Source organism: Chrysoperla carnea, chromosome 2, assembly GCF_905475395.1.
Source record: "Chrysoperla carnea chromosome 2, inChrCarn1.1, whole genome shotgun sequence".
Classification (NCBI taxonomy): Eukaryota; Metazoa; Arthropoda; class Insecta; order Neuroptera; family Chrysopidae; genus Chrysoperla; species Chrysoperla carnea.
This window is the reverse complement of record NC_058338.1, coordinates 18,250,302-18,265,924: the sequence shown is the minus strand read 5'-3', so window position 1 is coordinate 18,265,924 and position 15,623 is coordinate 18,250,302. Positions and strand designations below refer to the sequence as shown.

At 30.0% G+C, this 15,623-nt stretch overlaps 1 protein-coding gene across 1 annotated transcript in view; it reads left to right on the top strand.

The window, feature by feature from the left end:
• LOC123292520 (nephrin-like) overlaps window positions 1-15,623 on the top strand; it is a 197,046-nt gene that overhangs the window by 98,877 nt on the left and 82,546 nt on the right. Inside the window, exon 3 of the mRNA XM_044873233.1 lies at window positions 12,591-12,799. Coding sequence (XP_044729168.1) covers window positions 12,591-12,799 — 209 coding nt within the window. The remainder of the gene's footprint in view (window positions 1-12,590; window positions 12,800-15,623) is intronic.

Here is a 15,623-nt window from a genome sequence, read left to right as displayed (position 1 = left end):
CAGTCAGGCATTTTGATTTTGATTTTTTTTTTTTTAACATGCCAAGTATAATTTATTGTAAAATAGAGACGTAACATCAAGCATATTCATATTTTCTACACTTGCATGATAAAATATGGACACCAAACTACAATGTTTTATTACATCGACGCGTTTTTTTAGTTAAACATCACCTAATTTGAGAACTTGATTTAACTTTTAACACAACAAGCTGTATGCATACCTTTATAATATACATATAATATTTATATTTATACTAGCTTGATACCCGACCGCTTAACTGGGCTTAAAAGTAAAAACCACCGCTTTATGGCCTCCACCTCTTTTGATCTCACTTATCAACGTTTCACAAAACTTGAAGGTATTGTTTTACTTGTAAAGTAGTCATAATTCATTGCGTATATCAGAAAAGGTAGCCATGAATTGTGACATTTACTATTTTACAGAAATCTTTAATTTATGGTTCAAAATGATGATCATAACTCTGCTCCACCTGTGTCATCATTTTGAACCATAAATTAAAGTATCTTTATCTTATTAATTTATGGCTCATGTGTTATTTTTTAGTATCTGTATCTTATTAATTTAAAGCTCATGTGTTATTCTGATGAATGAGCTATAAAGCGTAACAAACAAACAAACAATCATCCTTACTTTCACATTTATAATATATAGACGGATACTAAACATAGAGGAGGATTAATTTTGTAACAAAGTGGTTTTGAAATACATGGAAAAGTACTTGAATACACAATAGATACAAATTTACTAGATATATATGTATGTGTGTGTTTGTGTGTGTGTGGGTGTGTGTGTGTGTATTTAGAGCACCAGCATAGCACAGAACATCATAATGTTAGACATGACCGTGTTTGGCTACAAAACTATTGCAATGTTTGGCATACATACATCACATTATGTTTTAGTTGTGCGAATTGTATTACCAGAAGGTAGAAAGGAGACTGGCCCACGCCTATTTATAGAAAATATCATATTTATAAAATATCATTATTACCTGATACTAGCTTGATACCCGCCCGCTTCACTCCTGATCTCGCTTATTCTCCTTCCATAATACTCGAAGGAATTGTTTTACACATCTAAAATATTTGCAGAATTTTCAATTTTGGTAAAACTAGGAAGCATAGTTAATCGTATGACACCCGGTTATTTTACGTGCTGGTAAAATATTTAGAATGTATTTAACATTTGACCTAGTGAATAAACAAGCAAACAGATAGAGTGATTGTTGAAAATCTTTATAGTAACCATCAAACCGTAGACAAACCAGCCTTTTTCAGTAAACATTTTACTTTGTCAGTTTATTGAGAAAATCATAATGCAAGTCTATACACATGCATGTAAATATTTGATGCATATAATTTCTCTTTGTGTGGCATAAATTTTTTGGAAAATACTTCCACAGCTTAATTAGATAAACAGCTTAAAATCAGAGGTGCACATAAATCCGATTAGAGTATAACAAGTGAAAGCAAACAATTGACTGGCTTAATTGTTAGAATACCATGTATAAACAGTTTTGATTACGCAACTAACTCTTAGATTGTCACACTTACATACATGTCACAGCTCACTCTTAGATAGCCGTCACTCTTAGATAGTCACACATACATACATGTCACACCCATATAACTGATATTCCCATATAGCACGTACTATACAATTTGGGTACGGGTAAACAGTGATGTTTACGATAAAATGGTTCAAAAAAAAGTAGTTAATTTTTTAAAAAGAAAATTTTTTTTTATATTTAAGCTTTTATTCTACCTCTAACGGTTTACAAGATAGATCTTACGGATCCAAGACCCGTTGAGCTATGTTGCTCATTTACGAACTCGATCTCACTTTTTACGTCTTAAGTACGCTATAAAAATATCAGCTTCAATATCTCTTTTCCTTTTTGAGTAATCGTGTTGACAGACGGCCAACCGGAAATGGTTTTAATTAGTCTCAACTTTAATCTTTCTAACTATGTAAGTTACTCATAGAAGCACTTAATTTTTGTACGAATTGTTAACTCAAAAGTGTAGGAAAGAATAATAGTTTTAGTAACACGTGAAAAAAAAAACTGCTTACTTTGTTTGATATGCCAGTTTTCTCCCAAGTTAAATTGGACATAATATTCCCAGCTATGCATCCTAGAAAATTAAAAAATAGATTAACAAAACAAAATAAACAAATAGAATAATAATTTCCATAAAATGTTTTTTAACAAAGAACAATATTATTTTTCCATTTACAATCGATTTATAAGCGACAATACATTAATACAAAAAAAATAGTCAAAACTATTTATTACGAATCTAAATATTTTGAAAGAAAGAATTAGATACCAGAAAAAATATTATATCTCGACAAAAAAAATCTTGAAAAAACAAATATTGCTTTAAAAAAATTGTTTCAATTTAGACGTTTTGAGGGGGGTTGGTATGATTGAATGTACATTTAGGTAGTTTATATTCAATCTTATTTTAAAAGGTATAAAATTTAATTCTTAGTTCTTAGAATGAAAATTTCTGTCGCCAAGTACTATCAATTATTATTTAACAGAAAATAATTAAGAAAGTCGATTGTGATACCAGCTTTTCGCTGATAATCCGTGGGTCGTATCCAAAGTTATGTATTCAATCCTAATGCTTCCTTATTGTCCCTGTTAATATAATACTTTAAAAAATAACTTTTCACAGTCGCTGCTTGGACCACTTAAAAAAATATAAAGCTATAACTATAACTATAACTAATATAACTATATATAATATATAGTTATATTTGTTATAAACAAATTTTGTATAAATTAATTTAATCCCGTGAGAATGAACGCAAGTTCGAAATTTTTTAAGATAAAATAAAAAACTCCTAGTCATACGCCAATAATAAAATTATTTTTTAATATTTTTGTTATTTATTATAATATAGTATGTACTACCAAAAACCTGTTATAAATTCAATCAATAAAAAAATATATATACAGCACTGCATTGGCCAAATTTTATCTAAATGTGCGCAAAATAAACGATCACATCGGCCGTGTATGTTTGTTTGCCTCAACGACGCTGAGTTAATGATTCCAATATCGCTGTAAATAATTTTCCCCGTAACATTTATAGCAAAGTTGATAACAACGTTGTAACAACTAATGTAAAAACAATATAATTGAAGTACCTAAATAAAACAAACAAAAACAATAAATAAATCATTAAAATACGTAGTTAAAATAAACTAAAACAATACAAATATTGTTAATATATCTGTTTTTTTACTTGTTGCACAATCCAGATATACTTGTATATAGTTTGATTGCTTCTATTAAGAGTGTTTGATCGCGAGCCAATACTGGAGTAAAATTTACAAAGACACACCCTGTTCTACACACCCCGTTGTCAAAAAGACTCGATTTTCATAAATTCGACACGCAGGGGGACGATTAAAACTACATTTTTTAATTAGTATTAGAATTACCTTTATCAATACTGGAGTATTGCTACAAGAACCTTTAAAATTTATTTCAAATTTCAAAATTATTTCAATACTAGCTGACCTGGCGAACTTCGTACCGCCTAACAGTCAATTCTTCTTTTTTTTTTAATTTTTTATTCTGCTATTCGGGACACCGCGTCAGCAAAGAGTCGTTTACATTTCATTTGACATTTTACCACAGACAATTTACATTTTACCATAGACAATTTGTTTTTGAGTAATGTTACAATAGTATAAATATTGATAAATATTGACATTAATAATTATACGATAGTAACGTCACTCAATTGTTATGCTTTCCCGGAACCTCTCTACTAACACTTAAACTTTATGGTATGGTATTAAAGTTCAAATTGACTTTTAAATATTATTACGAATCTTCTGTATGATAATATAGAAAAGTGTTGTTTGTAGACTTTTTCAGGCAATTTTTTAAATTTTTCTCTCCGTAAGAACCATTTTCGTACTTCAAGTAATATTATTAAAAAAGAATTAGCGAAATCGGTTCAGCTGCTCTTGAGATTTGCGCTTAACAACACATTCAGCGATTCATTTTTATATATAAGAATATTTCATAAAATTCACAAATATTGAATAATTTATTAAAATTTCAATGCATCTTTGGTATAAAATTGATTAGACAATGTTTAAAGCCATATGCACATGAATGATGCCCAATATTGTTCGTATCCTAAACACACATATATACATAATATGCTTTTCTACATTAGTGACATTATTATTGTGATACGTGTGTATATGTGTATGTGAATGCTTGTGGGTGTAACCGGATTTTCTTGTCCGGAATCCAATTTCCGAGTGATGTCACGTACGTCTACCGATTCGTAGTAGTTACATGTAAACGGTTGGCTGGCCGATCAGACGACCTATATATAATAATAGTACTATGGTTGATCGTAAGCGGTGATATTCATGGTTATCTTTCTTCTAACAACTATTACGACCAACGAATTTAATATCATCAATAGAGTAAGTAAATGGAAATTTTCAATCAACCTACAGATAAAGTAGATAGGGGAGTTTAGTACCTACTTTTAACTATTTTATTTTTTTTATCTTTTACTTGGAAAGTAAGTAAAATCAATAAAAGCTTAGATACATGAACTATAAAGATACAAAGAAAAAGTTTACGTTTCAATTATGCTCACTTGTTGATTTGTTTTTGTTTTTTAGATAATAGAGAATTTTGGAAATTATGATATTCTTATTTTTATATCTTGATAATTTTATTAAAAATAAAAAAATATCATAAACAGCTCCAACGATTTGCATGAAATTTAGTATGAAGAGGGGCGAAAAGTCGATCTACTTAGGTTTCATTTTTAGAAAATGTCACCTTATCCGTATTGTCAGGAAAAACTGAAACATAAACTGAAAATTATGACACTTCTTTGCTAATTGGTGATTAGTTAGAGAACTTGGCATCCCATAACGCCTGCTATATCGACTACATTCACGGTTTTCTGCATTCTAGAACGAATTCGCAAGTTTACTTTCTGTAATTTCAAAGATTGGCCAGATATCGAAATCAGGTCCTGTTCAGATATAAATATATTTTTTATTTGTGACAAAGTAAGCATTTGAAGCGCATGGTCGATAGTATCGACTCACACTCGGAGCGCAGAGTCTCATTGTCATAACCTGTGTTTTATCACCTTCCTTCGTGCATAAACGTGAGCCTGTCGAAATTCTGAATTGTGGGAATCAAACCTGCTACTATAGGCACTAGGAATTGGCAACGTTTAAACCAAGCTATTGGTGTTGGCTCTAAAAATATAAAGTTGTTGTTAAAAAAGTATAAAAACCATGTCGAGTTTTACTAATCTTCACGAAACTTTACTTAAATTACTCTAGTACTCACACATAATATACTTCATTTGTTTTCAAGGAATAATTACTTAAAACAAAAACGTCACCAAATATGTTACTTTTGTCCCCACTGTATGTACGCATCTACAAACATCCAAACACATCCCCATGCATACATTTTCTCTTCTCTCTATACAAAAGCTTTACAGCATTAGGTATCTTCATTTTCTATTGTGTAACTTAAATGTGTCTGTATTTGTGTATCAGTCAGTCACAGTCACAGTCAGTGTTTGTTTAGAAAGTATCTATTAGCTTTCTGCTAGAAACGTTTTGGTCATAGTCCCAAAATCGAAAAAAAAAACCATTTCTTCATTTTTTTCACGTGGAAATATGAGTTTCTGTTAGTTCAATAATGAATAGATAATTTGATTAAGATTCATCTTACTTCTTTCAGACAAAATTTTCCAGGATGTTTTGTGAAGCTTTTTGTCCGTTTAGCTTTATGCCATTTTTTCAAAGTTCGCAGGCTTCGCAGTTTCCTGGAGTGATTCGATGGCCTGGTTTCCATAAAAAGTTTACATTGGCATTTATCGACAACTAGTTTAGAGAAGAATAATAATTCTAAGCTACTCACGTACCTCGTTAATGACCATTACTTCCGCTTGATACACACTGCAGTGACTTAGAAATCGAAATAATAGCCTCAAATTTAGGATCACACATTAAATCCCGCAGCTTAGTTTTTCCTCTAATTTGATCGTTTTAAATTATTGGATCAGATAGTTATTGGTGCAGCCTCAGAAAGCCACATTCACCACTGTTTTGTATTTGCTATTCTTCATATTGTACAAAGTAAAGTATTTGTATGTATATTCCATTGGTTTGTTATCTGCATTAGCTGGAGATACACATGCTCCAAATAGATTCATGGTGCGGTTAAAAAGAGTATGCCACCAACGATTCTCTGCGAAAAAAAGTATAAAACCTTCTATTTCTAATGTGCGGAGGTATTGTAAGACGATTTCATATTTTCGGTAATGTATCAAAGCATTTACGTAAATATTGCAATTTTTATTGGTTATAGTTAAAATTTACTTTAAATATCATTTTATTATAATTTATGGTGCACAGTTTTTTAATTTCCTCTATTATTTTCAAAAAATCATAAAGAAATAGCCAATTTTCTTTTTGAAATTGCACAAATATTTTAAATAGCAAGTATATTTTTATCTTTACATTTTGTTGATACAATTTCAACTTTAAAACATTCCAAACTTTGGGTGTGTATTTATTTGGCATATACTTTGTTTGACCAAAAATATTCAAAAACAAATGGAAGAAAACAATAATAATAATATGTGTGTAGTTGCCGATATAGCAATCGAGCGGAAATATAATACAACTGCGATTCAATTTACCTCTTTCGTATCTGGAATAAAAGAGATTGAAAGAAAACACAATAGCAAAAAAAGAACATCTTAGGCAATATGAAGTGCAGTTTTCTGGGTTGGCAACTATTTGGAACTCGTTAGCGAGTTACCAAGGCCAAAGACAAAATAGCTTTATTCAAGCTTCGCATATTTATGTTTAAACTAGTTAGTCGGTATCAACAAATGAGCCATACTTTTTTCTTTTTCGTAGCCCAAATGACACTATTTTAATTGCAATTATCAAAATTCGAACAAGTTTTTACAGTTAATATTAAGCTCGTGGAAAAATGAGGTTTCCGGCACTCAAAAACTTTATAGAGGAAAAAGTTCTTATGCACGATTTTGAAAATAATTTCTCAATTTTTTTTAGTTGTGCTAAAATGACTGCCACCAACTACTACGTTTGGCTCGAGGCTCTTTATGCTTGTATTCATGAAAATGATAATATTTTTACCCATAGGGTGACTTTAATTTGAAAGGTCAATGCATATGCAGGAAATAAAACTATGAAACACCAATAAAACAAAATGATTATACAAACTATAATAATTTTTTATTAGTTTTTTTTTACACAATTTAATAATTTAACATTACTGTAAATAGAATATAAAAATTGTAAATAACATTTTTGTTTACATAAAACATGCAAATATATCTGTTTACACATAAATTAATAAAAATACACACACTCTAGAACAATTCAAATACAACACGAACATCCTCTCTAGATTCCTCTACCGGCGCGGCGCGTCAATACTAAAAATATATTTGCATTGTATCATTGAGTTAATATCATATGGCATGTATTAGCATTGAAAAGGAATCAAATCAAGAAAAAAAATTTTAATTTTTTTATTCACAAAATAGGAAGGGAAAAGCTCCTATGAGTTATTCGGATTTTTGGTTTCTTCGAAACTTCGGTTTTCTAATCTACTTAGCATAAATATCTGAACCTAAGAAAAAGATTTGGTCCTAATTAGATATGACCTAAACTTCTAATTTTGACCTAGCTTTTCTGAGATTGCAGTTATGTATCCAAAAATAAAATAAAATCAAATTATATTATAATCTATAACATGAACTGAATAGATAAACATTATTGTACCCGTTAAAATAGAACAGCCATTTGCTAACGTTTATAGAAAATAACTCTAATCTACTACCTTGTATAAATTATTTTGTAGCATAAATATTCAGCTTGCTTCTGTACAAACTATATTCCTAGATATATTTACGGAGTGGGCATAAATTAACTTCTTAATTCCCCCAAAAATAATATGAAGTTTAGGTTAGGTTAGAGTGGTTATTCTGGAATGGTTAGCCCATCTCCGATTACTACTCCATTTGAAGCTATTTAAGCCAGTGTCTATAGAAGCCGCAATAATTTTGCTAATAGAGGCCCTTGGAAGCGCTGCGGAACACCGATGATTGTACTAAGACCATATCTGTCTTGTTGTACCACAAGTACGTTCCTCCCTCCATCTAATATAGGCCCTTTTTAAGATATCTCCTTTGAGGAGTAACTAGTAGAACGCAAATGGAGCTTCCGAATGTCTTTTGATGCTTGTGTCTGGCAGTATTGTGTCTTTTCTAGCAAGCTCGCCGGCATCACAATTTCCCAGAATGTCTCTGCCCCCAAGTATCTATACCAGGTTTACATTTAATTGTTCCGGCAGCTCGTTTAAGATCATTAGATAGTCCAGTGCTACCTGTGAGGTTAGGTAGCTGAACTGAAGGATTTTAGCACTGCTTGGCTATCGGTGCATACGAGAGTGTTCAATCTTATACATTCACAAATCTCTTAAATCACCTCAGCTTGATACACGCTGGTTTAACCAGGTTCTCATCCTAATCCTGTCAGGAAAGTTTAACTACAACAAAAAACTTGTGGACGAAAAGGCGACCTTTGATTGGAATCGTTTTATGAAAACATATTCAGCAGTTTTCAGATTTAAGGTTCATTCTATATACATCACGTACATTAAGGGTCTCCGTATATACGAGTTATATTGAAATTGTATGTTTATACTAGCTTATACTAGATAAAGGCCAGTAGAGTATTTAGTCTTCATACAGAATGATTGAATCATGCAATACACGTCGAAGTTTATTAGATATTTAAGTTGGACAGGTTACTCGCTGAAAATCGCTGATTAAAAACAGTGATGTCAAAAATGTTTAGAGCTGTTCAATGCATACTAGTTAAAAGTAATTTAATATTTCCTGGCGGACAACCACTTTGTAATATCCTCATTTGTTACAAGCTTAAATAAAAAAAATAAAATAAAATTTAAAAATTAATTCTTTTGTATTAATTTTTGCTTAATATCAACTGTCCGAAAATTTTGATCAATCGTGTTCAAAGTCCTTCCCTTTCAAATCCCAATCCAGTGAATTCTTAAACCAGCTTTAACGTTTCCGTCTTCGTTCGTAAATAATAATTTCATTGTATTAAGGGATAACGGGATCTTTTGTTACAAATGGCATCTATGTAAAAACGATGATGGTCTTCATGACTGATGTCCTCCAACTGTTCCCCTTGAATAGTTTACTACAATGTAATATAACAAGAACCTTAGCCACTAGTAATAAGGTCTGCTAGTAATAAATAATTTTGAACTTGAACTAGGCACTATTCGACTGTAAATTATGTCAATAATATTATTAAATTGCATATCGCTTTCTGGATCGCCCTCCTTCTTTTGCTATAATTCAATCATTCTGTATAATGTTACAAAATTAATATTGCCAAACTCAGTATTTTAGTTACCTACTCAATAATGTGTATTGTATATAAGTACATAATATACATATATACATCCATTCATATGTGAACTCAATGGTATACTTTTATTTTGTGTAATTTAAAATAAAGTTTAATTCACTGCAACTTTTGTAATTGGTTTTTAGTAAATTACAGGTAAAGTATACATATAATTGTATTTAAATGTAATTCATCTACACAAAATTCGAACTAATTACGAATTCAAACAAACTCCAAATATATACGTACACTAGGTAGATATATACATAACAACTAATAACGAAATACGGATTTTATTTATGTTTTTAATGAAAAAAATGTCAATACACTAAATTTAAACTATTTCCATTTCTAATAATTACTTAGTTTACATAAATTGTTCAAAAAGAGTAATATTCAAAAACCTATATTCCTTTCGCACATGCATCATTCCGCATAATTCAGTGTCTGGCGCTCTTTACTTCGAGTAGAGGATATTCTAGTTCATAGACAGAGTCACGAATTGTAGTATAATTAAAAATGTTATACATTTTCATTCTAGTCCTTCTAGTCCGCCAAATGTGTAACGGTGTTAAGCAATTTACAAAATCTTAATAAAGACATGAACTAAAAAATGGTTTTAAGAAAAGTGCGTTATGTTTCTGGAATCGGACAACATCGGATATGCATCTTGAATCAGGCAGAAAAAGTATTTTCTTCGAGACGACTAGGTTTGTTTGCTGTTTTGATTGTAGTCACACTTAGACCACGCGGTTCAATATTTTACTTATTTTGCAGATTAGTTCAGCCTCTCATTTATTTGGAAAGGCTGAGCACATCTCGTTCATGTATATGTCAAGGTAGATAAATACATAACACCAGCAATTGCCACCTTTTAGATTAACTTTTGTTGCAACCGACGATGGGAACGCAACCCAATATACTGCTTCAAAATTTTGATACGCTTTAACCAACTGAGTTGTTCAAATTGACTTCCACTAGGACAAAAAGCTGAAAACCGCGAAGAAAGTGCAAATCATATGACAATATAATTTCATGGTGGAAAATATTCGATGGGAGCAGTTCTAAAATAGTTTTACAAAATTGAAGATGTTTTTATTTACAGTTTAGTTAATTAAGCTTTTAGTGTACCGTAACTAGGTGCTTTTAAAATTAGCCGGCCGGGCAGGTAGATTAAAACTTTGAAACGTAATAATTAATTGCGAAACGCTTTTGAATTCAACGATGAAAACCTAAGTTTTTGAGAACCAATACCCAAAGAAACATATAATTTACTAAACTTTTTAGATAGTATTACCCTTTGATCTTATTCATACTCTTAACAACAAATTTTTGTTGAAAATTATTATAGTAATATTATATTTTATTTAAAAAATTGTTTGAACTTTTTTCACAATAGTTAAACTATTCATTTGAATATATTTGTTCTTGTTAAAAATGCATTTAATTTAAAACAGTATGAATTTACAGTAAAAATTTATGCTAAAAAATGCTAATTAAATGAAATAGTGATTATGCAATTATAAAAACAGTTAAAAAAAATTAGTTGTATTTTTCTTTTACTTTTCAAGAGTCAGTGTCATCTTTATTCATGATAAAACAGTTGCTTTATATTGTTAAACAGAATGATATAGTAGAAATGTACAGATGGTCTCAAAAAAACGTATTCCAACTATGAAAAGTAATGCTCCTTCTTTTAATACTTCTACTATTATTATCATTTTCTGTATAAAATCATGGAACCAGCCACTGTTAAACGCTAGTTATAGTAAATATATTAATCAATAATTCATATTTTAGAAAAAAATCTTACGTACAAATCCAAAAGCAGATATGTCAATCTTATATATTATTACGTCTTTTTTTCCTGTCCACTGGATATATTCCTCATTCTTTTATCAAATCCCATGATTTAACCCCCCCCCCTTTAAGCTTATCGTGCTGGCATATAATTGACTGGCATATAATAAACGATCCGCTAAAATGTAAATACCTACAGATGGAAAAAATAGGCTAGAGAAATAGTAACATTGAATTTTGTTCATTTTGAAATTTGTATATCATATATGTAATAAAATTGCGTATAAATGAAAATAATGTAAATTAATGTTGATATTTATCACTGTTTTTAGCCACGGTTTTTAATTTTGGATATATTGTTGAGGATAAATGCTTATTTAATTTTCTAAGAAGCTTTAAATTAAAACCGATTTTTTTTTTCAAAAATGACAAAACTAGTTAGTGCGTGTAAGAGCATTAAATTTCACAGTTTTTCTTGTTTTTTTGAGACACTCTATATACCATCATACTGACAAACGGTAAAAGTTACAACTATAAAGTTGTTGTTTTTTGTCTTTAGAATGTTTTTTGCCAAGAGATTTTTATACAGTTTAGAGTAAGCTATGAATTTTAAATAGATAGTTTTTATGGAAAATTTTTATTTATGTATGTATGAATTGTAAGTGTAAGTGCATACTTCAAACAAGGCGAATAAATTTTTTCGCCCACACCTTTTGTACATCCATCGTTGTTCTGCTCTCTGTAAACTTTATAAACTATTTTTTTTTTAATTTTTTTTACTTGAATTTGTTGTGCATTTTTATTTAAAAATAAGTTTACTGTTCAAATTCAGTGAATGTTTTATTTTTTCAAGTTTTTTATTAATTGAGATTTGCATTCATTGCTTTCTGACACAAATGGTTTATCAAAGCAGTTTTTGAATTAATTATTGTCAGTTTTTATCCACTTATTATAAACAAAATAATAACTAAATTTGAGAAATTACATTATAAGTAAAAAAATTTTTTTTAACGTAAACAACAAACGATTGCGTAGTAAACACTGTCCATACATGGTTTTTCATCAGTTAACTCAGTCAATTGTTTATTTTCATTTGTTTTTAGCTATATTTCCCCCAAAAATATAAACTTATTGAATATTACTGTTATAATCTATGTATGAACATACATTTTAGATAAAAGTTGAAAATTGAATAATTTTAAAACAAATTTATTTGATATTGTAAAACAGAAATACAATTATCAATAAAATAATATTTTGTGTTGCAGTTATGATACACGCGGTAGACAAAGTGAGCATGCAAAACATTGGCGAGATGGTGAAATTCTAGATGAACGGGCGTACTTCCGCACGATTACAGAACCTGCCACATTATCCATTGACAATATCAGTGAACGTGATGAAGGTGACTACAGATGTCGTATTGATTACCTGAAATCGCCAACAAAGAACAGTCTGGTTCGACTTACTGTTATTGGTAAGTTTATAATTTATTCTTTAATTCATTCTCTGTTTTTTTTTATACTTTGATTTGTAATTTAAAAGGCAAAGTTATGTATTTTTCTTTCTTTTTTTTCGGAAAATATCAAGATTAAATATCCAATTAAAAACTTTCTATTTTGTTGTTTTTGTTTTAAATATTAAATACTTTTTGAAAGTTTTTGTTAAAAGATAAAAACATGAGTGTTATTTATTAAGTGATAAAAACGAAGAAAAACTTAAATTATTTATAATGTTTATTTTTCTTGTACACTCACGTTTAAAACAGGAACGTTAAAATATATAGAAAAATTTGTATTTATGTTACAAATATTTTTTAAAATAATATACATCTTATAGTTAAGATAGAAAGAGTGCCTTTTTGTTTGCTTCACAATAATTTCTTTTCTAAGTTTCGATCTTCAATTATAACTAGTTTATACTCAATGTTTAATATCTTGGATGGATTTTAACACTTCACATGAAACCACTTAAAAGTTAAAACAGTTAAAAGTTAAAAAAGAATCACAAAAAATTAAAAAAATTAAATTTTTTATGAATTGTTCGAATATAAAATTTTACGCAAATTTGTAAGGAGTGGTATTTTACAACTTTTTTTTTTTAATACCGGACTGACCACTAATGTGTAAGGTAAGATTTTTTAGATGAAATATAAAGGTACAATTAGTCAATATTGGGAATTAGTCGCAGAAACGAATCAATGTAGTTCGAAAAATTTGAACAGTAAATCGGATTTGAATGCGGTTTTCGGCATTCGATTCCTTAGAGCGTCAGGAAATTATGACCTAAATTTGGCCGCTAAACACGAATATCGCATCAGAATTGGTTTCCGAGGTGCCTAATGCCCAAGGTAAACGGCATCGTCCCGTCGTATCCTAGAGTTTTGGGAAATTCGTTATATAATCGGTCCAAACGGTGAAATTGATCTCCGAGGTATCTGATGTCCAATTCTGTCGCTATATTCGTATTCAGCGACCCCAAAAACGTTCGAGTAACGAGTTTAGACCGATTATATAACGAATTTTCCAAAAACTACAGGAGACGAGGGAGATACCGTTTACCCTGGGCATTATTCTATTTGTCTTATAAAATAATAATTTATTGACAAATAGAAGATGATAAATTTTCGATTCTTTAATTTCAGTAGTTGATTGACGGTATGCAATATTATTTTGTTAAATAGGAGCTTGGACTTTTCGTTGAAGTGTCCCCACAAAAATGATAATATCACCTGTCATAACTACCAAGAGCTTAGTGCGATTTTAAAACCAACAATAATTATCTCGAATAGAATAAAATGAAATTTAATTATTGATTTTATTATTAGTCAGTCTTATAAGTGTTAACGTCTTTTAAAAGAAAAATTCTTGAAATTATATAGAAATGTCATACCTATTTCATCTTGACATAAAATATAGAATTCTTCATCTACAAGATTCAACGTTATAATATTATGTGAGTATCAACTCATGTTACTTTCATGTTAAAACAAAATCATAAATGCTACTTTTTTACCCGACTGAGAAACGCAAAGGAATGGTAATGTATTAAAGTCTAAATAGGTGTTTTCCTATGTGGACACTAGAGAACAAATTCGTGGGCCGATTTTGATTATTCGGACGTCAATCGATTTGTCTTAACCTTGCGAGTGCTACTGAAGATATGACAGTAATGAAAATTCAATATGGCAACCATCAGACGCTATTTTGTGAAAAAGAATGTATGTGTGTTCCTATGTGGCCCATAAGAGGCCAAGCGCGTGCTCAAATTTTGATGATTCTGACATCAACCGATTTGCTTTAACCGTACGATTGCTACTAAAGAAGATATGGTAGTAATTAAAATACGTCCTATTATGAAAAGAATGTATATGTGTTCCAATGTGGCGCAATAGAGACCAAATCCATGGGCCGATTTCGATGACTCACGTCAATCGATTTGCTTTCATCTTGCGGGTTCTACTGAAGATATGGCAATAATGAAAATTCAATATGGCGACCACCAGACGCCATATTAATAAATCAATAAGTTCAATTATCAATTTTTTTTTAACTGTGCAACATTAATAATTCAGTTATACTGAATTTATTCAAATTCTTTACATTCAAACTAATATTATGCACGAAAGTCAAAAAATATGTTATCAAAGAGTAATAAATACATCCAAGCGTGCATAGATGACACATTGGATGATCGTCCAATGTATATAATACATATGCCATATTTTCCATTAGGTATGTTATTTCCATTTCACATTTTAAGTAATTGAAAAAATAAATAGTCACGATTTCTGTATCAATTTGACTTTTATATACTAACATACATTCTTCGTTTACAAGATCATCGTAGCGTACAGGGTGGATCATTTTAGTCTGTAATGGCTAATAGTTCGTTTTGTAGTTAACCAATCTAAAAATAGGACTAAACAATCTAGATTGGACCTAGCTCTTCGAGTTACTTAAATAGGACTTCAAAACTTGGACTTATTTATTGCATTTAATCGAGAGAAAACACGATAACTACGGAAAAATGCTTAAGCCAAAAGTTGTCAAGGGCAATAGAGGACATTCACCTGTGACGATGACTTAGACCTACAATTGTCGATAAATATTTAGTTTTGAAAAAAATATTTTCCCGCTGCAATTAGTTACCATCTGTGATAAAGAAATTTGAAGTGCCACTTCTGCATCACAAAAAGTAGACTGCACATTATTTTGCAAAATTGTCCGGTAGAGAATTTCCTAGTAGAGAAGTGGCTAGATGAATCAATTTATTTGCTAAATTCAAATCTTAATTATCAG